The sequence below is a fragment of the Moschus berezovskii genome, chromosome 1, assembly GCF_049115385.1.
Source record: "Moschus berezovskii isolate FMDL1 chromosome 1, NW_MosBer_1.0, whole genome shotgun sequence".
Lineage (NCBI taxonomy): Eukaryota > Metazoa > Chordata > Mammalia > Artiodactyla > Moschidae > Moschus > Moschus berezovskii.
Window position 1 is genome coordinate 25,527,658 of NC_142460.1, and position 22,159 is coordinate 25,549,816.

The following is a 22,159-nucleotide window of genomic DNA, read 5'->3' on the forward strand; positions in this document are numbered from 1 at the left end:
AAAATAAGTTATTTTCAGCACCGCCAACATACTATAATCATACTATAATTCTATAAGGGAAATGGAGTGAAAATACAGATCCAGTGAATGATGTTAAATGTCTGACTGTTGAACTTCCTTGTATTTTATTGATAATGGTGGGAATCAAATTGCTATAGTACTTAGGTTCTATTAGATATGTTTAAAAGAATGATGCAGCAGTTTCTGTTTATAAAAATGTGTTTATACTATGCCCCTGGAAATTATCTTATTTACACTTGTTTAAACTTGATTTTATTCAAATATGTGAAGTGGTACACACTTACCTAAAATTTGTTTGGGAAATTCTTTTCTGACAAATGGTAAGTGAAAGGTTAGCAGCAAGTTACCATACAAGTTTGACAGACCCACACAAACAGCTTTTTGTTGAAAGTTTTAGAGAGTTAAAAATGTTTCTTAAGTTTAGATTTGGTGTTAGAGAGTCTGTTACAAATAGCAGGTCACTTTATCTTCCAGGTGAGCCTGTCAAGTCATGGTGCTAGGAATGCTGAAGAAACTGCTGTATTGCTTGGGCCAGGTCTTCCAAAGGCCCTGTTGCTAGGATCCTAGTCATTGCCAGAAAAGAGAAGTTAAACAGAACTGTTTGTAGTCAAAGCCTGTGTGTGCTGTGCTAAGTCACCTCAGTTGTGTCCGAGGCTTTGCAACCCCATGGACTGTAGCTCACCAGGCTCCTCTATCCATAGGATTCTCCAGGCAAGAGTTACTGGCATGCCCTCCTCCAGGGAATCTTCCCAACCTAGGGATTGAATCCCATCTCCTGTGGTTCCTATATTGCAGGCGAATTCTTTAGTGCTGAGCCACGAGGGAAGCCCTAATTCTTCCCTAATAAGAACTGACAGCTCTGACAAAGTGAAAAGATTATATTTTCTTTAAAACATATTAATTTATTTTAAATGACAGTAAGAAATCTATCACCTGTTCGTACAGAACTGGCTTATTTTTTATGACAAACATTTATATTTTCCAAAATAAAATGTTTAGGGGGAAAGCAACATAGTTGATAATTTTGTAGATTTCCTTAATGTCTGACTTGATGGAAGACAGCTGGATTCTCATGTCTGCTTCTGCTTTCAACTGCCTGCGATCTGTTGATTGAAGTATATTTTTTAAAAACTAGGCCCACACAGGTATGTAGAGATTACATTTTCTGTCAACAAAAGAATATACATTTTGACATGTTAATAGAAATGAGTTTTCAGTTGTCACAAGATTACAATTAAGTAGTTTTTTTTTTTTTTTTGGCTAGCACTTCTCTTAATTTAAAACCCTTACATGGCTATGTAACTCAAGTTTTATCATAATCTGCTTGACAATAGTTCTGAAAAAAGTTCTATAGAATCTCACATCTTGTTTTCTTAAGGCCTGAATGGATGGTGAGTTTAAACAAATGCTTTTTCTACATCTAATTAAATGGCAAGGTTTTTTTCCTTCCCATTATCCTTGTGGTGATTACCTAAACAGAGTTTCTAATGTTGAACTATCCTGGCATGCTTGGCATTAACCCTACTTGGTCATGATCAATACTATTATTAATAATATATTTGTGGATTTTAGACATTTTTTCGAAGTTTGAATCTTTGTTCACAAACCACCCCACAATAATCTTTTTTGCACAGTATATTCACAGTGGGATTAACCTAAAATTGTCTTATATTGTTTCTGTTTGGTTTGGGTATCACTGATATACTAGCATATCAATGATATACTAATTCATATAAAAAAACAGGATTCTTGAATGTTTGGTAAAACTCATTTGTAGAATCACCTGTGTATTTGTCAGTTCAGTCATGTCCGACTCTTTGTGACCCTATGGACTATATAGCCCACCAGGCTGCTCTGCCCATGTGGATTCTCCAGGCAAGAATACTGGAGTGGGTAGCCAGTCCCTTCTCCAGGGAATCTTCTCGACCCAGGGATCAAACGCAGGTATTCTGTATTGCAGGCAGCTTCTTTACCATCTGAGCCACCTGGGAAGCCTGCTTTTATTTTGTAAAATAGAATGGACAGACTATACTGACTCACTTTCTTTAATGGTCATAGACTCTTTAAGGTTTTTTTTTTTCACAAGTTAGTTTTATTTTCTTAAGAAATTATTTATCTGTTTTCAAATGGTTTGGTATAAAGTTGTGGTATTTTCTTTTGAATTTTAGTATCTGTACACTATTTGTAAGTATGATCTTTTCATCCCTAATATTTATTTCTCCTGTTTCTCGATCAACCTAACTAAAGATTTGTCTAATTAATCTTTTCAGGTTTTATTTTGTTTGTCCATTCAGATTTCTTTTGTTTCATTACTTTTTTCTATTATTTCTTTATACTTGTAATGGTTTATTTTTTTCGTAATGTTAGTTTTTCATTGACTTTCTATATTTTTTGTTTTGTTTTGTTTTCTAGTAGATGTATTTGAAAGCTGTAGGTCACTCTATTAGTTGAACCATTTTCCACAAGTACTGATATGTGGTACTTTTTTATTTCAGTTTTAAATATGACTGATAATTTTATTTTGTTTAAAAAATACAGGAAGAATTTTGGCTTTCATTTTTATTTTATAGTGAAAATAAATTTCTTCATAGACTTCATTGTGGTTATTATTTCTACTTTGTTGTGGTTACTGTTTTCTCTTTGCATACTCTGATCCTCAGAAGTGAATCACTAAGTCCAAACTACACCCAAGAGGTTGAAAAGTAGGCTCCATGTTTTGAAGGGAGGAGTGTCAAAGAATTTGTGGACGTACTTTAAAATCTGCACAGTGGAGACAGTGCACATACAGATTTGGGTGGAGTACAGTATTGTGCTAGAAAAAATGTTCTAACTTAAGAAAGCTATGAAGCAGAAGTGAATTTGAATTTAATTATTTCAAGGTGCTTGCTCAAAGACAATGGCTTTATTATAAGCTACTGCTTTTTAAAAAGTGCATTTACGTATCACTCTGTGAAGCATGTCTTCATTTTAAATCAAGTGATTTTTCTCAAATAATTTCATTATTTTCTATTCCAATTTTAACTTCACACATGAAAAGCAAAACTATCATAATTGATGTGTTTCATTAGCAGTGTATATTAAGTTGCTTCAGTTGTGTCCGACTCTTTGTGACCCTATGGACTATAGCCTGCCAGGTTCCTCTGTCCATGGGATTTTCCAGACGAGAATACTGGAGTGGGTTACCATTTCCTTTTCCAGGGGATCTTCCCAACCCAGGGATCGAACCCATGTCTTTCACTTTGGCAGGTGGGTTCTTTACCACTAGTGCCATGTGGAAGCCCATTAGCAGAACTTAGTACTTAAATGTCAGTTTTTATACCAGTGTCATTAGACACATCAAAAGAAATCAGTTAAATCAGTGCCAAAATTTATTAAAAATTTTTAAAATTCAATTCGTGACAGTGAATGAACCTCTTGAATATTCATTCCATTGAAGATACAACCAACATCTGACAACAAAGTGCATGTTACAAATTAAGAAGCTCAACATTGAGTAGAAAGCTGTTTAATAGTGTTATTAATTATTCAGTTCAGTTCAGTTCAGTCGCTCAGTTGTGTCCGACTTTTTGCGACTATGTGGCAAATCATCCCAAGCCTTACATTTTAAAAAATGTTTATTTTCTGATACATTTTATTTATGGGTCAGGAATTTTAGGCTGGTCTACTGGGTGGTTCTATTTTGGGTCTGTCAATGAAATTGAGGTTGAGATGTTGGTTGTGGCTGTAGTTATCATCTGAAGACTTGATTGAAGTTGGAGAATATTCTTCGAAATGATTCACTCACATGGTTGTGGGCAGGAGACAGTGGCCCCTCACCACTTGGATGTCTTCAAGGGGTTGAGTTTCCAGCAAACATAGCATCTGGATTCCTCCAGAGTGAGTGATCCAAGACAGTAAGATCCTCCAGTGGATCTTCCCGACCCAGGGATCGAACCCAGGTCTCCCGCATTGCAGGTGGATTCCTTACCATCTGAGCCACCAGGGAAACCCAAGGGCCAGGTAGTAAATATTTTATGTTTTGTGGGCAGCTGTTCAACTTGGCCGGTGTATCACAGAATCAAATGAAGAGCTATGGCCCAATAAAACTTTATTCACCAAAACACGTAGTGGGACAGATGCGGCCTGTGGGCTATGCTTTGCCAGCCCTTGAACTAGATCAACACATGAATAGCACTCCAAAGCTTTAACAGAAGCCTCTGGTGGTGCCACCAAACTTCAGGTGTCTCATTAATGTATTCTGAATTCTGGCAATGATAAATGGTTACATTTTCCTAGTCATCACCCATTTGAAACCAGCTGGTTAGCATAGCCAAGTTGTGGTGACTTGAATAGGTTTGGGCCTGGAGGACCAAATCTTTCACCGGCATCTCCACCATCACCCTACTGGGGCAGTCAGGCAGGGAAACTACCTCTCAGTCAGATGACCCAGTCTCTGAGACTCATCACATGAGCTGTTACAGGCACTGCAGTGTCTCAGCAGAAGGCCCTGCAGACACACAGTCACTGTTCCTAGTCCCTTATCTCCTCTACTTGACTGAAGACTTGTGTTGGAAGATAATTCTTCGTGGGTCTCTTGGGTTTCTTCATGTCTTGAAATCAAGGCATTAACTTCCCTTTGTTATGGATTACCTCTTCAAGAATACTTGTATAGTGACCATCTTGTGGTCAGTATACAAATAGGATAGTGTCTCTCAAAGCAGAGAGAAGACATTTTTCAACTAAAGAATAGGTACTCTTATCCTCCAGTCTGCAGTGTGTCTCCACGGCAAAGGGAAGGTATGCTTGATGCCCGCAGCGAAGAATTGAGCTTTCCCAGGTCCAGGCTTTCTCTCCTATAATGCAACCCACTGTGTATGTAGGTACCCATCTGGGCCCCGCCATGGTGCCTCCATGGGGCTCAGGGGCATGGGGAAGCCGATGAAAATATGCTGATGTTCATATTAATTGCTATGCTGAGTAATGAAGTTTTGTCTCTGATCCAAAAAGCCTGCCTTCGTCTTCCAACAGTGAAACTGTGTCAGGTTAACCTGTTAGCTTTCAAGTAGGGTGAACGTTCCGATCCTTCTACACTTCTGGGCAGTGCTGAGGCCTGCAGTATTCCCTGAGGAACCTCCATTAGTGCTGGCTTACTGGAGCCAATGGGTTTTCATGTGATAGTCCACACCCCAAACGTTGTAAGGGCCCATGTACAAAAGTATTTCTGTAGGACCCACCGCCAAGGGCTACAGGATGGAAACAAGTCTCCCTGGTGACCTATACTTCAGACTCCTTTTCCACTCTTCACTTAAATCATGAGGTCCTTCTTGCCAATTCTATTGCCTATGCCGATGAGTTAAGCCAATGTACTTGGAGTTTAAAGATCTGTGAGAATGACAGTGAGACTCAGCCTCAATTGTTTTCACTTTGCTGTCTTAAGCAAAAATCAAATTCAGGGCCTACAGATGAAGTTAAAGGTATCACACTAAAGGTAAACCTTCACTAAGACCTCAGAAAGACCAAAAGGTGGTGTCTTAGCGCATTAATTGAGGCTTTTTCTTTTATAATTTGCTGTTTTCCTCTCCTGTTTCTACTATTTTGGTAGTTACCCTTGAACTGTGACCATAATGTATTAGTTTCCCATGGCTGCTGGAACAAATTACCCCAACTTTAGTGGCTTAGAACAGCAGGAATTTATTCTCTTGCAGTTCTGGTGGCCACAAGTCTGAAATGTGGTTTTCTGGACCAAAGTCAAGGTAACAGCAGGGCTTCAAGCCCTTCAAGGGCCCTAGGGGAGAATCATTTCCTTTCCTTTTCTAGATTCCAGGGCTCATCGCTTGCACTCCTTGGCTGACAGTCCCTTGTTCCATCTTCAAAGACAGCAGCGTCGTCATAATAACTTCTCTTTTGGAGTAAAATCTCCCTCTGCCTCTGTCTTATAATACACTTGTGATCATACTGAGAGGCAACCTGGAAAATCCAGGATCATCTTCCCATCTCAAAATTCTTAGTTGTCTCTGCCAAGTCCCTTCTGCCATATAAAGTAATACTTACAGAGTTCTAGGGATTAGAACATGGATATCTTTGGGGGCTATTATTCAGCTTACCACACAGACGTATTAAGTACTGTCTTTACCATAACCTCCGATATGCAAATGACACCACCCTTAAGGCAGAAAGTGAAGAAGAACTAAAGAGCCTCTTGATGAAAGTGAAAAAGTGACTTAAAGTTCAACATTCAGAAAACAAAGATCATGGCATCCGGTCCCATCGCTTCATGGCAAATAGATGGGAAACAGTGGAAACAGTGGCAGACTTTATTTTTCTGGGCTCCAAAATCACTGTAGATGGTGACTGCAGCCATGAAATTAAAAGACGCTTACTCCTTGGAAGGAAAGTTATGACCAACCTAGACAGCATATTAAGAAGCAGAGACATTACTTTGCCAACCAAGGTCCGTCTAGTCAAGGCTATGGTTTTTCCAGTGGTCATGTATGGATGTGAGAGTTGGACTGTGAAGAAAGCTGATCGCCGAAGAATTGATGCTTCTGAATTGTGGTGTTGGAGAAGACTCGAGAGTCCCTTGGACTGCAAGGAGATACAACCAATCTATCCTAAAGGAGATCAGTCCTGAGTGTTCATTGGAAGGACTGATGTTGAAGCTGAAACTCCAATACTTTGGCCACCTGATGCGAAGAACTGACTCATTGGAAAAGACCCGGATGCTTAGAAAGATTGAAGGCAGGAGGAGAAGGGAACGACAGAGGATGAGATGGTTGGATGGCATCACCGACTCAATGGATGTGGGTTTGGGTAGACTCCAGGAGTTGGTGATGGACAGGGAGGCCTGGCGTGCTGTGGTTCATGGGGTCGCAAAGAGTCAGACACGACTGAGTGACTGAACTGAAACTTCCTCAGGTGATTCTCAATGTAACCAAATTAAAAATAAATTCTAGATTCCTCTTAGTCTGGTCCTACAGTTCTGCTAATTGACTTTCATAAATACAATTGACCCTTGAACAACACAGAGGTTAGGGTACTGATCCCCTCTGCACATCAAAAATCCACATGTAACTTTACAGCCAGTCCCTCCATGGCCTCCATGGATTCAACCAACCACAGATTGTGAAGTTCTACAATGTCTTTATTGAAACAAATCTGTGCACAAGTAGACCTATACAGTTCAAACCCATGTTGTTTAAGGGTCAACTGCATATTTTAAATGTGGGTTGCGGGGGAATTACAGAAGAGGTTCCTAAACTTAGCTAAGGTAATTTGACATTTCTTGAAAGATACATGAGGACTCTTTAAAAAGAAAAAAAGCAAAAGAACTTTTTTATCTATTAATTATTTACATGTTGGCTGCACTGGGTCTCTGGCGCAGTGCGTGGGCTTTTGCTGCTGCGGCAGGCACACTGGCAGCTTCTTGCGGCGCGCAGGCTTCTCGAGTTGTGGCATGCAGGCTTGTTTTGCTGCAGTGTGCGGGCTTAGCCCCAGGACATGTGGGAGCTTAACTCCCTGACCAGAGATCGAACCTGCATCTCGTGCGCTGGAAGGCAGATTCTGAACCACTGGTCCACCAAGGAAGTCCCTAGGCTCTTAAATATGTGATTAATCTGAGTGTTGAGTTTATTTACATACAACTCTCCCTGATCTAAGAACAAAATAAGAGCAGTTTGCAATATATAAAAAGAAAATAGAAACATATCATAGAGGATAAAAAGTGGGAGAAATGTGACCAGGGAGAAGAATGGAAGAAGCCATTCTAAATAGAAAAGAATGGAGACAATAAGCATGTAAACTTGAAAATTTTTTATATAAAAAACTGTTTCATTATAGAATAGATTATCACTGTACAAATGCCAACACAAAAGAATGAAGGTTCCTCTATTCCCACCTGTCATGCATTGAAAAAGGAAATGGCACCCCACTCCAATGCTCTTGCATGGAGAATCCCAGGGACAGAGGAGCCTGGTAGGCTGCCGTCTATGGGGTCGCACAGAGTTGGACATGACTGAGCGACTTCACTTTCACTTTTCACTTTCATGCATTGGAGAAGGAAATGGCACCCCATTCCAATGCTCTTGCCTGGAGAATCCCAGGGACAGAGGAGCCTGGTGGGCTGCCGTCTATGGGGTTGCAGAGAGTCGGACACAACTGAAACAACTTAGCAGCAGCAGCAGCATGTACCTTTTGAGAATTTCTTATATATACATACACACAAAGCTTCTTGGTTAGTTTTTTAAAAACATACATATAGGTTAACATTATTTTCCAATTGCTTTTTTTCACTGATCAGTAGTACATAATGAACCCCTTCTGCTTCAGTATATACAGACGTGACTCATGTTTAATGGCTGGAGATGTTTAGGAACATGGATATACTGTACTGTATTTTACCAGTCCCTTTGCTGATGGACATTTAACTTCACTGTTCTGCCATTACAAGGAACGCTGAAATGAACATCCTCTTCACGTATAATTAAGTGTAACTTTTTCATTATATATTCTCCACATATAATACATATAAATATGTGAAACTCAATATATATACATATTTACTTGCATTTGTGCAAATATTCCTGGAGGCCTGACTGCTGGGTAAAAGGAAATGCCCTACCCGCTTGCCTTTTTCTAGATAACAAATTTCTGACAATTTTACTTGCTAACAAAGAAAAAACTTTCAGTTTCAAAATATGCCAAAAGCATTCGGCTTTAAATAGCACACACTGCAGATTAGGGCTTGGTGAACTTGAGGACTGAAAGCATCTCTTGGCCTGCTTGCCTGGAAAGGGCAGTGGTCCCATGTAGACCTTTTGTCTTCATTATTTTCAAAATTTCTTCTAAAATGAAAATTAAAAGATAAAATCCAATTAAATCATTTGGCGAAGTGTGCATGATCACTACACAGTTTAATAAGATGATAAACAGACTATTTACAAATTCCACTCATCTGAGAAAACAGTGAACACCATGCAATTTCTATTTAAGTGAACTTGGACTTTAGACAGAAGAGCGTACTCTGTATTTTCAGGGTGTTGCTTAGAATTCCAGTCAAGAGTGAATGACTGCGCTGTGGTGGTAGCCTGCTCTGGACTCAACAGAAACAGGAGTTATACTTGCTATTACAATAAATGATTCATTTTTGAGTTGCCTGGCTCTAATCTCTGCCCTACATTTTCTCCTTCTGGATGAAAAATGCCAACAAGGGTATGGGCAAATCATACGGTGACATTGAAAAGTGGCAGTAAACGAAGTAGTTTGTTTTTTTCAGGAGTATTGAAAAAAGTAAAACCTTCCCTTTGTTAATATTTAACACTACAAAGACAAAACCAGGAAACTGGAGTTACCAAAAAAGAAAACAAAAACAAAAAACCACACACACACACCCCATCTCCCCACCCAAACCAACAACACTAGTAATTATGATGTGATCTGAGGGACTGAGAATGTATCACATAAAAATCAAACCTGAGATGTACAGAAAAGAGAAGAAAGATTACAGTCAATTTAGTTACCAACTGATCTGAAAGCCAGGATATAAAAATCAGTATCAGGAGATAGCTTTCATGATAAACTTCAGATGAACTAAAGATATACAGCAGAACTGCCAATGACATAAAGACTATAATATAGAAAATTCATAGTACTGAAGGTCAGGTGTTAGAAGAAGAAATTACAGACTCTGTATTTGAGAACTGGTTTATAAATTAGGGGAAAACCCCTCAAAAACACAGTACTCTTTAAAATCAGAAAAATCTACCTCTTAAAAATCTCTCTCCTCTTTCAACATGAATGCTATGTCTGTATTAGCAGCTGTCAGCAACTACATTCATTAACATTCTGGGTTACTTAATAACAGCCTTTGACACAATTAACCTTGATTTCAGCTAAGGAAATCGTTAAAAGATAAAATGGTCTCTATTACCTGGATTGTTTTCTTTAATGGTGACTAAATAGAACAATCCTCTTGGTGAAAGGAGATCTGGAGCCAGTGCTAAGAATCTGTCCATGACTTCACGACCGTTTCTGCCACCAGCCCAAGCTGCCTGTATCCCGTGACTCCCTACCTGTTAGAAAGACTGTTCTAAGTTACACACAAAAATATGGAATCTTTTTGACAAGCTACGATGACCACACAGGTAAGTATTTTGTATTTTATGGCTGATGAGGAGGTGGCGGTAAAGTTGAATATGTGCCCCACTGTTTCCTAGCATGTGTGACCTTTTATAAGTCTCTAATCTTGATGAACTAGTTTCCTTTCTCATCTGTAAAATTAGGAAAGTAACACCTTTATCTGTACAGTTAGGAAAATGATTTTAAAAAAATATCCATTAGGAATAAATGAGGAAGTATATTTAAAGTTTGAGAACACTGCCCTGCACATAATAATGTGGCTTAATAATAGCTGTTACCATCAACATGTTTAAATTCTTCATGTACTACAGAACAATCACAAAGAAACTAGATGGGAGAACCTGTATTACAAGAGATCTACTTCACAGCAACAAAGTTTGACAACATCCCACTGCAGCCGGCTCTCTTAGATACTCGAGAGTATCATAACCCTTTCTTAGGAACCCATTTATTATATAAAGATACAAGGAAGCACTTTTTCCTATAACAATCTTATTATAGAAATAAAACCTTGAGAGTTTATATAGCATTAAAAATCTTTAGAGCCTTACCACTGTATATTGTTTCTAAAACTAAGGGATATATTGAAGAAATCACTCAAAAACGACTTAAACTCTATTATTTTCTTCCTAATCCCTTTAATGGTTTTTGACCATATTTCAGTTTAAATTATCTATGTACAGCTGTACACTCTACTTTTATTCATTTGTCAAGGCATAAAAGTAATTTCTTTATACCTATAACCATGTTCACGTATAATTAAGAGAAGTATGTTCATACACCTTAAAAAAAACCTCTACTTTCCACTTTGACTGTTCTGTTCATCTGCTCCCCTACCATCTTCTATACACACACACGTTTTTCTTTTTTGTCCGTGTTCTACAAAGACAGGATTGTATCTACATTCTTAACTTGTATCTTACTTTTCTCACTCAACAATACCTTATAGAAATCTCTTCGTGTGATAAGGTATAGTTCAATTTCCTTTTTAACGGCTACATAATATTTTATGGTGTAAAAGTATCATCTCTTACTTAGCTATTGCTAGGCATTCAGCATGTCCATTTGCTTAATTTTTTTGGTAATTTAAATTATTCTCATACATGTCATAAGCTTCTCCATATACTTTCCCACAAAGTTAATCACAGAAGGGACTTCATCAGTTCCTCTGTTTTAATCAAGACTTTCCTCCCGGAGGCTTCCTTTCCTAGCATTCCTAGCACTCCCTTTTTCTGGGGCTCATGTCTTCCTCCTCCTTGGCTTCCTCCCTTGTTTCAGAGGAGCCCACTCTCTGAATGTGTCACAAGGTACAGTGCTCTGTGGAAAGCATGCATGGTGATGGCCTTGTTTAGCATGGACTAGGAGCCCTCAGTTGGAGAAGGAAATGGCAACCCACTGCAGCATTCTTGCCTGGAGAATCCCAAGGACGGAGGAGCCTGGTTGGCTGCTGTCCATGGGGTCGCACATGACTGAAGCGACTTTGCAGCAGCAGCAGGAGCCCTCGGTGCTGGACCCTGTCTACCTGCCTTCCGGGGATGCTCAGGCAGCTCTGTCTGCTTGCATCGGAGATGGCCCTTCAGGAGGATAGCCTGGCACTAACCACAGTCTCACAGGCCACAGAGGGGAGTTCATCTTCGGAAGGAGGGTCACCTTTGGTGGCCTGCTGCCTGCCTGCTCCTGATCCTTGACAGGTCACAGGTTCAAACCACAATATCTAACCTCACGTTTAGGGATGGTATAGTTAGTATAGACACAACTTTTTATATGCGCAAACTCCTGGTATTTGTCACATCTCCTGGATCTAACCTCTAAGTTTCCTAACTTTTACCTTCATGATTTCATTCTTTCTATCTTCATAAACTAAAATATTTTATTTGGTTTCCAGACCACTGATTAAGGTCATGACAGAGACTACAGTGTCTCAATTCGTTTCCTAATGTTTTACATTGTAATACATGACTTTAAGCTCCAGGGAATCTTTGTTACACTGCCTTTTAACCCTGCTAACTGCTCTGCCAACGGATGACACTAGCTTTCTCTGTTGGAATGGTGACAAAGCCCAAGACATTGTCCACACTCAATCATCTATATAATTACACACATAGCTTAGTAGCAGGAATGTGGCAGAAAGGAAGCCCAGTCTTGTCAGCATGTTCCCAGAATCTCCTCTTCATTCACTAGGCTTCCCAGTAGTTTGTGGGCCTGATAAGCCATGATTTACTTATTTCTTTTCCGTTACATATTTAGGTTCATATTATTTGCCATCATATATAGAGGTGCAATAAACATATTTTTGTAAATTACAACTTTTATTCTGTTGTTAATGATTTCCCTAAACTACACCTCAAAGACTGAGATTACTGGACTAAACCATTTTTGTTACTCGTGATATTTATTTCCATAGTGCTTTCCTGAGCTGCATGTATTTTATTTAGCTGCATTTCCCTCAACTGCTGCTCACCTTATGACAATGACTTTCCTTCTCAAATGATTTCATATGTCAGGGGAGCAACAGCTTCTCAGTAGGAGTGGCAGCAGCAATGTAGACCTCTCCCTTCTTGGTGGAGATGAATGCAATATTTATCAGCCTTGCTGATATCAAAGACTAAAATAGGTGTAATAATTCAAAGTAAAGCAAGCCTTAGTCCATTATTAACACTTCTGTCTGCTTTGTCCGTTCTTTCTTTAAATTGGGAAGTGGTTAATATGGTTGGCTTCCTTGGTGGCACAGAGGGTGAAGAATCTACTTGCAATGAAAGATGCACAGGAGATGGGGGTTTGATCCCTGGATCAGGAAGATCCCCTGGAGAAGAAAATGGCAACCCACTCCAGTATTCTTGCCTGGGAAATTCCACGGAGAGAGGAGCCTGGCGGGCTACAGTCCATGGGGTCACAAAAAGTCAGACATGACTGAGTGCCTAACACTTCTAATATGGTTTACCTCTTCATTACTTTGTATTTCAAGGTTATATGTTTTCCTACCTGAAATGAGAATTGGTTCTCCTCCTCCCCCACTTCCAAATACTCATGAAAGGAGGAAAACTGAGCCTTTCAGAGATAATTCCTATGTGAATTTAAGGCTGATTAAAATATTTTATTTTGCAAATTTGTTATTCATGATAAAGGTACACACATATATGATTTAAATACCATGACCTGATGTGGATGGGATTTTAAAGACTAGATATGGATCACAGTTTGAATTTCCATTAATTTCAGGCTCCTTTCCTATGTCTGCCAACAGTATTCAATAGTTGACAATTATGAGTAAAATCAGGCTTCCCTGATAGCTCAGCTGGTAAAGAATCCGCCTGCAATGCAGGAGATCCCAGTTCGATTCCTGGGTTGGGAAGATCTGCTGGAGAAGGGATAGGCTATCCACTCCAGTATTCTTAGGCTTCCCTTGTGGCTCAGCTGGTAAAGAATCTACCTGCAGTGCAGGAGACCCAGGTTCAATCCCTGGGTTCTGAAGATCCCCTGGAGAAGGGAATGACTACCCACTCCAGTATTCTGGCCTAGAGAATTCTATGGATTGTATAGTCCATGTGGTCACAAAAATTGGATATGACTGAGCAACTTTCACTTTCACACACGAGTAAAATCAAAGCAGTCTGTTATTAGCAGCTGACTGATGTCATATGATGAAGTACATTTGATCTGAGATAGAAAATAGCTGAAAATATTAGTAATTAAATTTTGCTGTACATCTTACCTCTTCAGGTGGAGTCACTACATAAGGAGGATTAAACACAAGAAGATCAACACTTTCCTTCAATCTTGGTAGCAAGCCTTTGACCTAAAAAACGTTCAAGAGAGACAGAATTTTAAGCTGGACCCAGAAATAAATAAGTAGATGGCTGGATAGATGGATCAATCAATCAATATTTAAATATATTCTCCCATGTTTTTAGACAAAAGTGTGTTAGAGGCCAAAATTAAGACAGAAATGGAGATAAGTATTTTTGTATTTTGATTCAGATACAAAAAACATGTTTCCACCTATAAACAAGGAAAATAAGCTATTTATCAGAATGAACACTCAGCTCTTCAATAGCTTCAATAGCTACACTCTGGGCTCACTTTTAGAAGATAAAATAAGAAGGAGGCAAGCTCTCATATATTCTATATAGATTTGTACACAACTTTAAATTTATAGCTGCTAACTTAAATACTTATTTTTTACAACTAAGGGAAATGTTTTATAAGATGACAGAAAACATATATTAATGACAAAAATACCAGATGATGGGGCTGTACTTTTCTTTCTACTTCTTTAGTAACTTGTACTGGCTGAAACAATTATATATCAAAGAAAAAAAGAACTAAAAATAGTGGGAAGAGGCACTAAAAATATAAGTTGTTTGGTGTCTTATAAATCTTTGAACTGATACAACTTTCTATAGAATATGAAAAATGTCTTTTGTTAAGAACTGTTAAACTCTTAGTTTAAATACAAACTAACTAAATAATTAATTGCTTGATATTCTAGCACAAGGGCTTCCCTGGTGGCTCAGCAGTAAAAGAATCTGCCTGCAATGTAGGAGACATGGGTTCGATCCCTGGGTCAGGAAGATCCCCTGGAGGAGGGCATGGAAACCCATTCCAGCATTCTTGTCTGGAGAATCCCATGGACAGAGGAGCCTGGCAGGCTACAGTCCACAGGGTCGCAGGGGTGGACACGACTGAACTGACTTAGCACACATCCACGCCATTTCTAGCACAAAGCATATGAAAAGACAGAGGAAGTGCTATCTATGGGTAGCAGTAAAATATGACAACTTTAAGGAAGTGAACATAAAGCAAGTGAAAAGACAAAGAGGAGAGAAAATAAAAACTTAGAATCAAATGAGCCTTGTCATCATCACATACAGTACAAAATGATGACTGATATTCGTATTAATGACCTTGAATCACTAAAAGGTAAAATAATGTTCAGGTTAAGAATGTAAGGAAGTGCATAAAACACATTTGAAAAAAGACTTCCTTCTAAAACTAAAAAGGAAATACAAACTTTGTAAACAGACTCAATTATCCAAAACGATAGTTTCTGATAGTTGTGATAACCTATGTCTAGTGTTCTGAATACAAGCAAATGTAAAGTTTTGCAAAGTGGGCTTCCCTTGTGGCTCAGCTGGTCAAGAATCCACATACAAAGTGGGAGACCTGGGTTCGGAAGATCCCCTGGAGAAGAGAATGGCTACCCACTGTAGTATTCTGGCCTAGAGAATTCCATGGACTGTATAGTCCATGGGGTCACAAAGAGTCGGACATTACTGCGCAACTTTCACTTCACTTCATACCTACCTCTTTCTATTTTCTTTGCCACAAGTCAGCACTGAGTATCATGGTCAACTTTCACTATTGACAAAATGTATTGTGACAGCTTTAGAACTGACTTTCACCTCTAAAAAGCTGTGAGACCTTTAGATTTTGATTCAGACAATCTGGGCATAAACTCTGGATTTATCAGAGTATTACTTTAGTGACTTTCAAAACTGTCCCTTACCTGTTAACAAAAATAGATATTCTGAATTTCTTCTATCTCTAACGTTTTATTGTTATACCAAAAAACATATATTTAATACTAATTATGGACATATTAAAAAATTTCAAGAGAAAAATCTCCATACTGATTTCATGTAAATCAACTGCGTACCTTTCTTGATAGTCTAATTTTTAATAATGGCACTAACGACTTCTAGTAATACAAAATTTCTTAGATCTTTGGCTTGATTCCTTAAATCATTTGAGTTTAAAAAAAAAGAAAACCCTCAAAACCTTATCAGTATGTGAGTAATACAGGCCAAACGGCATGAAAGCATTTTATATGGCTTAGGCCCACCTTGCACATAGTATCATGATTTTTGCTTATGAAAAGTCATTAACATTTATAAGTAAAAAAAGGTTCAAAATTATCCAAATCTTACTCGTATAATTGAAAATATTCTAAAAACTGGAATTGAGAAATGTATGATGTGTAACTTAAAATAATGGTTCTGGAGTTGTCATCTGTTATTTTTACCTGCCTTGGACCCGTTCTGCCTTTCTTCTGATGACGTCTCCGTGACTTTCGTTGAGGAAACTCTACCTCCGCTCCTTCTCAATCGGAGTGGTATGGGTAGCGTTTATTTCAACCCAGCTGCAGGAGTGGGACTACCATTCAGGCTCAAGCCGATGTCGTGCACACCCAACCCCCTGGACCACAGTAACAGGCCGAGAGAGGGGCGTATGACCGAAGCTGATGCAAACGGTGCTCAGTCTGGGGTTTCTGCTGGAGTAACTGAGAGGACCAAGCGTTTCTTTCCCTGTGGCGTTGCTGAGAAACACGATATGGACAGGCAAGCATCTTGCTGCCATGCAGCCAAAGACTGCAGAGGGAAAGAGCTACTAGAGAAGCTTAGAGCTGAGCAAAAGATGCCTGTAACATCATTTGAGTTCCTAAAGCCAGCCGTGCCTGAAGCCATCCACTCTTTTTATTAAAGCCGGTTTGATGGATTTTCTTCACTTCTGACTGAAAGATACCTGATCTGTACAAGCCAACAGATGTTTCCTTTGGATTGTGGGAAAGGTGGATTGTATCAGTTAAGAGCCCAAAATCACTTCTGGGCTCCAAAATCACTTCAGATGGTGACTGCAGCCATAAAATAAAAAGACGCTTACTCCTTGGAAGAAGAATTATGACCAACCTAAACAGCATATTAAAAAGCAGAGACATTTTTGATAACAAAGGTCCATCTAGTCAAAGCTATGGCTTTCCCAGTAGTCATGTATGGATGTAAGAGTTAGACTATAAAGAAAGCTGAGCGCCAAAGAACTGCTGCTTTTGAGCTGTGGTGTTGGGGAAGACTTTTGAGAGTCCCTTGGACAGCAAGGAGATCCAACCAGTCCATCCTGAAGGAAATCAGTCCTGAATATTCATTGGAAGGACTGATGCTGAAGCTGAAACTCCAATACTTCGGCCACCCAATGTGAAGACCTGACTCACTGGAAAAGACCCTGATGCTGGGGAAGATTGAAGACGGGAGGAGAAGGGAGTGACAGAGGATGAGATGGTTGGATAGCATCACCAACTCAATGAGTCTGGGGTAAACTCCGGGAGTTGCTGATGGACAGGGGGGCCTGGCGTGCTGCAGTCCATGGGGTCGCAAAGAGTCTAACACGACTGAGCGACTGAACTGAACTGAACTGATCAGTTAAGAATTTACTTTGTCTAGTGGGTTAAAAAAAGAGTCAGACACAACTGAATGACTGAACTGCACTGTACTATACTGGGTTAAAAGTTAATCACTCAAGTTTCTTTGAAGTAAATCATCTTGACCTTAACTTAACTGAAAAGAAAATTAATTATTATACTACTGGACAAGGAGTAACAGCTTACCAAATCTGTAATTATTGGTTGAATGTGGACTTTGTTACAGCGTGCCGTCTCCAGGGTACATGCGGCTGCCTCAGGGTTGACATCAGTGCACCTATGAGCAGAAAGAAAAAACTATACCCTATGTCTACGGATAAAAATTCAAAGAATGTTCCACTCCTTTTATCTAAAGTAGATTTAGAAAAAAATGGAGATACTTTAATAATGGTGAATAAAAATCAATTCAGATTTGTCATACTGATGAAAAAAATGGTTATACTGATGTAAAGTCGAAGAGTAGAATACAGCTGCATGCAAACATATCTGAAGTAATTTATTAAATTATGAATCGAATGGAGAAATACTATGCAGCTACCAAAAGTGAAATTTAAAAGGAAAATGCTCATCATACAGTATTAAATGAAAAACAAAGGAAGTGAAGAAAGAAATAGAGGAAACAGTTGGGCCACGTGTGGTAAAACTTATGGGTGATTTTTATTTTCTTGTTTATATTTTCTATATTCTCAAATCTTCTATAAAGAAATTTTATTATGTTCCAATTTTTTTTCTGACAAATTATATAAAAATGATTCAAATTTAGAGATGACTTAAAATTATTATGTGGCTTCTATAATTATGCAGTTCAGTTCAGTTGCTCAGTCGTGTCCGACTCTCCGCGACCCCATGAATCACAGCATGCCAGGCCTCCCTGTCCATCACCAACTCCCAGAGTTCACTCAAACTCATGTCCACAGAGTCGATGATGCCATCCAGCCATCTAATTCTCGGTCGTCCCCTTATCCTCCCGCCCCCAACCCTTCCCAGCATCAGAGTCTTTTCCATTGAGTCAACTCGTCGCATGAGGTGGCCCAAGTATTGCAGTTTCAGCTTTAGCATCAGTCCTTTCAATGAACACCCAGGATCGATCTCCCTTAGAATGGACTGGTTGGCTGATGCAGTATAATGGGACAATTCTGAACATGCATTTTAGGGAGGCATAATTTGTAATCAGAGTCCTGAGTAATCCTAAAATAGACACTATCAGATACATATTATCCACTTACAAAAATGGTTTCATTCAAGCCTTCATAGTCACAGTGAATCTCTTAGACCAAAGTGTGGATGAATGTGTATACTTACACTTACATATACAAAGCTTGAGGACCGATCACAGAGGCTAGGAATGCAGATACCACCCCAGACCCTGAGCCAACCTCGAGGCATATTTCCACTCTAAAAAAACCAAATAAATATTAGCACAGTGGTATTAAAATACACATCATGGAAAATAACTCAAGCTACTTTTAATGTCTATTTCCCAGAATCATCCCTTACTGCAAATACATGGAAATATAAAAGAAATTTATAAATAATTTCCAACAATCACTTAGTGCTCATTTACTGTTCAAAACTGTTGAAATTTTGGGTGTGACTGAGGTCTGCAAAATAATAGTTTTTGATTTTCACAAAACATTACATAAACAATGGAATGTTAATTTAGGGTTTGAAATATTAATATGGAAGACATCAGCTTTTCCCAGAAGGGGCTCCTAGTTCCGTGTTTCCTAAAAATGAAAAGGTATTATTATAATATTTATAAAAGATGTTTTCTCTCATTTTGAAGTAACTCATGAATCCATCAGCATATCCCAGGGGAAGACAAGAACCACCCGCCCCCAACTTTCTACTAATAATAGATTTAGAGCAGCAGAGAAATTCCCTATTTGTACATCTCTACACTGAATTGGAAAACACCCAAGTATTCTGACCTTAGAATATTAATAATACTCTTAAGAATGCAATTAAATACATAAATTCTTGATTCTACCATACTTATCCTTCCTTATAATCTTGTATATGGGTGTCCCTGGTGACCCAGTGGTAAAGAATCCACCTGCCAATGCAGGAGATGAGGGTTTGATCCCTGGGTTGGGAAGATCCACTAAAGAAAATGCAATCCACTCCAGTATTCTTGCCTGGGAAATCCCATGGACAGAGGAGTCTGGCGGGCTACAGTCCAGGGGGGTTGCAAAGAGTTGGACATGACTTAGTGACTAAACAACAACAACAACATAATCTTGTATATACAGTAAAAGTACTAATTATTCCCATTCCAGAAATAGGTTTGATGGTATTTAAGGGGCACTCTAGCACCTAACTTCCCAAATGAACTATTCAAAAACAAGAGACTCTAGGGGTTTCTAACTTCTGGAACCACTCTGTACATCTGACAAGCCTTTACTGTGCTGTAGGAAGGTCTGCTGAATCTTACCAGGAGGCTTCTATTTGAAAATAACTATCGTGGCCTCATAAATAATTAGAATTCCATGACCAGAAATACCCAAGACTTTAAAATAAAAACAGTTCCTTTTACAGCAAGGCAATTTGTGCTTTAAAATCTTTCTGGGATATCTTGATAATAAAAGATATGTTATAAAACAGTATTGTTCCATTCTGTATTCCAGTAGATCCAAAAGTTACAATGTTTACAATGAAAAACTGGTTTAATAAGAGTTGGGGCAATTTATACACGGAAAAATCTGACCAAGTGAGAGAAACAAATACAATTTGGACTTTCTAAGCCTGATAGCTGGGCTTCCCTGGTGGCTCAGAGGTTAAAGTGTCTGCCTCTAATGCGGGAGACCTGGGTTCGATCCCTGCGTCGGGAAGATCCCCTGGAGAAGGAAACGGTAACCCACTCCAGTATTCTTGCCTGGAGAACCCCGTGGATGGAGAAGCCTGGTAGGCCACAGTCCACGGGGTCGCATAGAGTCGGACACGACTGAGCGATGGAACGGAACGGAAGCCTGACAGCTATTTTTTTCATCCTGAAAAAAAAGCCCATTTCAACTTTAGATCTTTAACTAAATCTGTGTGTGCTGTGTGGTTAGTCGTGTGAACTCTTTGGGACCCCACGGACTGTAGCCCACCAGGCTGCTTTGTCCATGGCAATTCTCCAGGCAAGAATACTGGAGTGGGTTGCCATGCCCTCCTCTAGGGAATCTTTCCAACCTAGGGATGGAGTACAGGTCTCTGGCTTTGCAGGCGGATTCTTTACCATCTGAACCACCAGGGAAGCCCAAGAATACTGCAGTGGGTAACCAATCTCTTCTCCAGGGGAACTTCCCAACCCAGGAATCGAAGCGGGGGGGTATCTTGCACTGCAGGCGGCTTCTTTACCAACTGAGCTATCCGGGAAGCCCAAATTAATTAAATCTAACTACCCAAATTGCTTTCATCTTAAAAATGACACTATAAGTATTCACTTTTTATAATATAAAAATTAAAAACTATATGAGCACGTCAACGAATCAATTTTAATACTTACCATGAGCTAGGGTATATTCTATAGGCAGCTAGCTGCATGTAACTTTAAATTTTTTACAATTAAAAATTCAGTGCTAGTCACCTTTCAAGTGCTCAGTAGCCACACGTAGCCAGGCTTTTGCTGGGTAGGTGAGCATGCTATCCAGTGGGTTTAAACACACTCCCCTACTCCAATATTTTACAACCGCATTTCTTTTTGGTGCCCTTCCACTGCTGGAGGATGCTTTTATGTACTGCGTTGATTCAATAATGCCATGGGGCACTGTTATTTACTAAAAACGGTAATACTGACAGGCAGCGTTCTCAGGACGTTTTGTTTTTGAACGTGTTATAATATCGCTGCTCTTTAGGCTCTTCAGATTAACAGCTAATAGGAAATGAGACATCCTGAAGTGGTGAGGAAGCACGGAGCCCCTGAACCCAAAACGCCACCTTGGGAAGAAAGCGGATAGCTCCCTGCCGCACTGATTATGTGCATTCACGGGAAAACTCTCAGTTATAGTATTCTGGTGTCAGCTGTCCCCCAAGCGGGCCGACGCCGCCGCCTCGCGGGGAGGGCGGCGAAAGTCCCTGCCTCGGTCCCGCGCCGCCGCCTCGCCAGGACTCCCGAGCCCTCTCCCGCGGGGACCCTCGCCCTCCTCGCACCCCTTGAGTTCGGCCGCCGCCGCTTCGAGTGCGTCCAGCAGCAGAAAAGTGTCCTCCGCGGGCTCGTACACGTCGCTGAAGGCACCGCGGCCCACATGCCCGTAAAGAGGCGTGGGGAAGCTGGGCGCCGCCATCTTTTCTTCCTCCGGCCGGCGCGCGTGCGCCAACGTTGCGCATGCGTACGTGCAAGGGCGCGGGCCTGGCCGTGGGGGCGGGGCACCAGGGGCGACGAGGAGCCTCCCATAGGGCTGGTTGGCGGGTGTCTTTCCGTTGCTAATTAGACATTTGTATAATCTGCAACTACTCACGTTTGTTTCCCTCTTTCGAATATTAGATTTTATTTTATTTTATGGACTAGCGGTGGGTAGAGGCAGCCTTTGTTGTTTTTGACTAAGGAGAATGTTTTCTCTCTTTTCTATATTTGGAAGTTTTCTTCTAGTTTGCAAGGGTATGAAAAAATCCATAATACAATGGTTACCAGATTTAACAATTTTTTCTTTTCCATCAGTTGAACGTTCAGCCTTGAGCCTTTAGATTAAGATTTTTTTCCTTATTTCATTTTTTAGTGATATTACCAAAATTGCCTCCTTGATATGTCATGAATGCTCTCTTTTTATAAACCTCACTCATGCAAGAGGATGCATTTTTCTTTCACTTAATACACTGCTGTGACTTCCTTGGCTTGGATCCCAGCTCTGG

At 39.8% G+C, this 22,159-nt stretch overlaps 1 protein-coding gene across 7 annotated transcripts; it reads right to left on the bottom strand.

The window, feature by feature from the left end:
• Positions 1-899: 899 nt before the first annotated feature.
• Positions 900-21,615, bottom strand: HEMK2 (HemK methyltransferase 2, ETF1 glutamine and histone H4 lysine). 7 transcript variants are annotated; one of them, XM_055421695.2, is made up of 7 exons: positions 21,461-21,615; positions 18,635-18,721; positions 17,513-17,603; positions 13,847-13,930; positions 9,926-10,067; positions 8,783-8,840; positions 903-1,186 (listed from the first exon to the last, which is right to left on the bottom strand). In XM_055421695.2, the coding sequence occupies exons 1-7, from the start codon at positions 21,592-21,594 to the stop codon at positions 1,153-1,155; spliced, it is 630 nt and encodes a 209-aa protein (XP_055277670.2). In that variant the 5' UTR covers positions 21,595-21,615; the 3' UTR covers positions 903-1,152. The 7 variants fall into 7 exon arrangements, with proteins under 7 accessions (XP_088692136.1, XP_055277670.2, XP_088692143.1 ...); XM_088836010.1 differs by lacking the exon at positions 9,926-10,067 and having other exon boundaries at positions 900-1,186; XM_055421694.2 differs by lacking the exon at positions 903-1,186 and having other exon boundaries at positions 3,345-8,840.
• Positions 21,616-22,159: the final 544 nt, after the last annotated feature.

Coding starts and splice junctions, on each gene's coding strand:
- HEMK2 (XM_055421694.2), bottom strand. CDS start 21,594: ATGGCGGCGCCCAGCTTCCCCACGCCTCTTTACGGGCATGTGGGCCGC. Junction 18,722..21,460: donor GCGGCGGCCGAACTCAAGGG/GTGCGAGGAGGG, acceptor TGGTTTTTTTAG/AGTGGAAATATGCCTCGAGG. Junction 8,841..9,925: donor CATTAAAGAAAACAATCCAG/GTAATAGAGACC, acceptor TTTTCATTTTAG/AAGAAATTTTGAAAATAATG.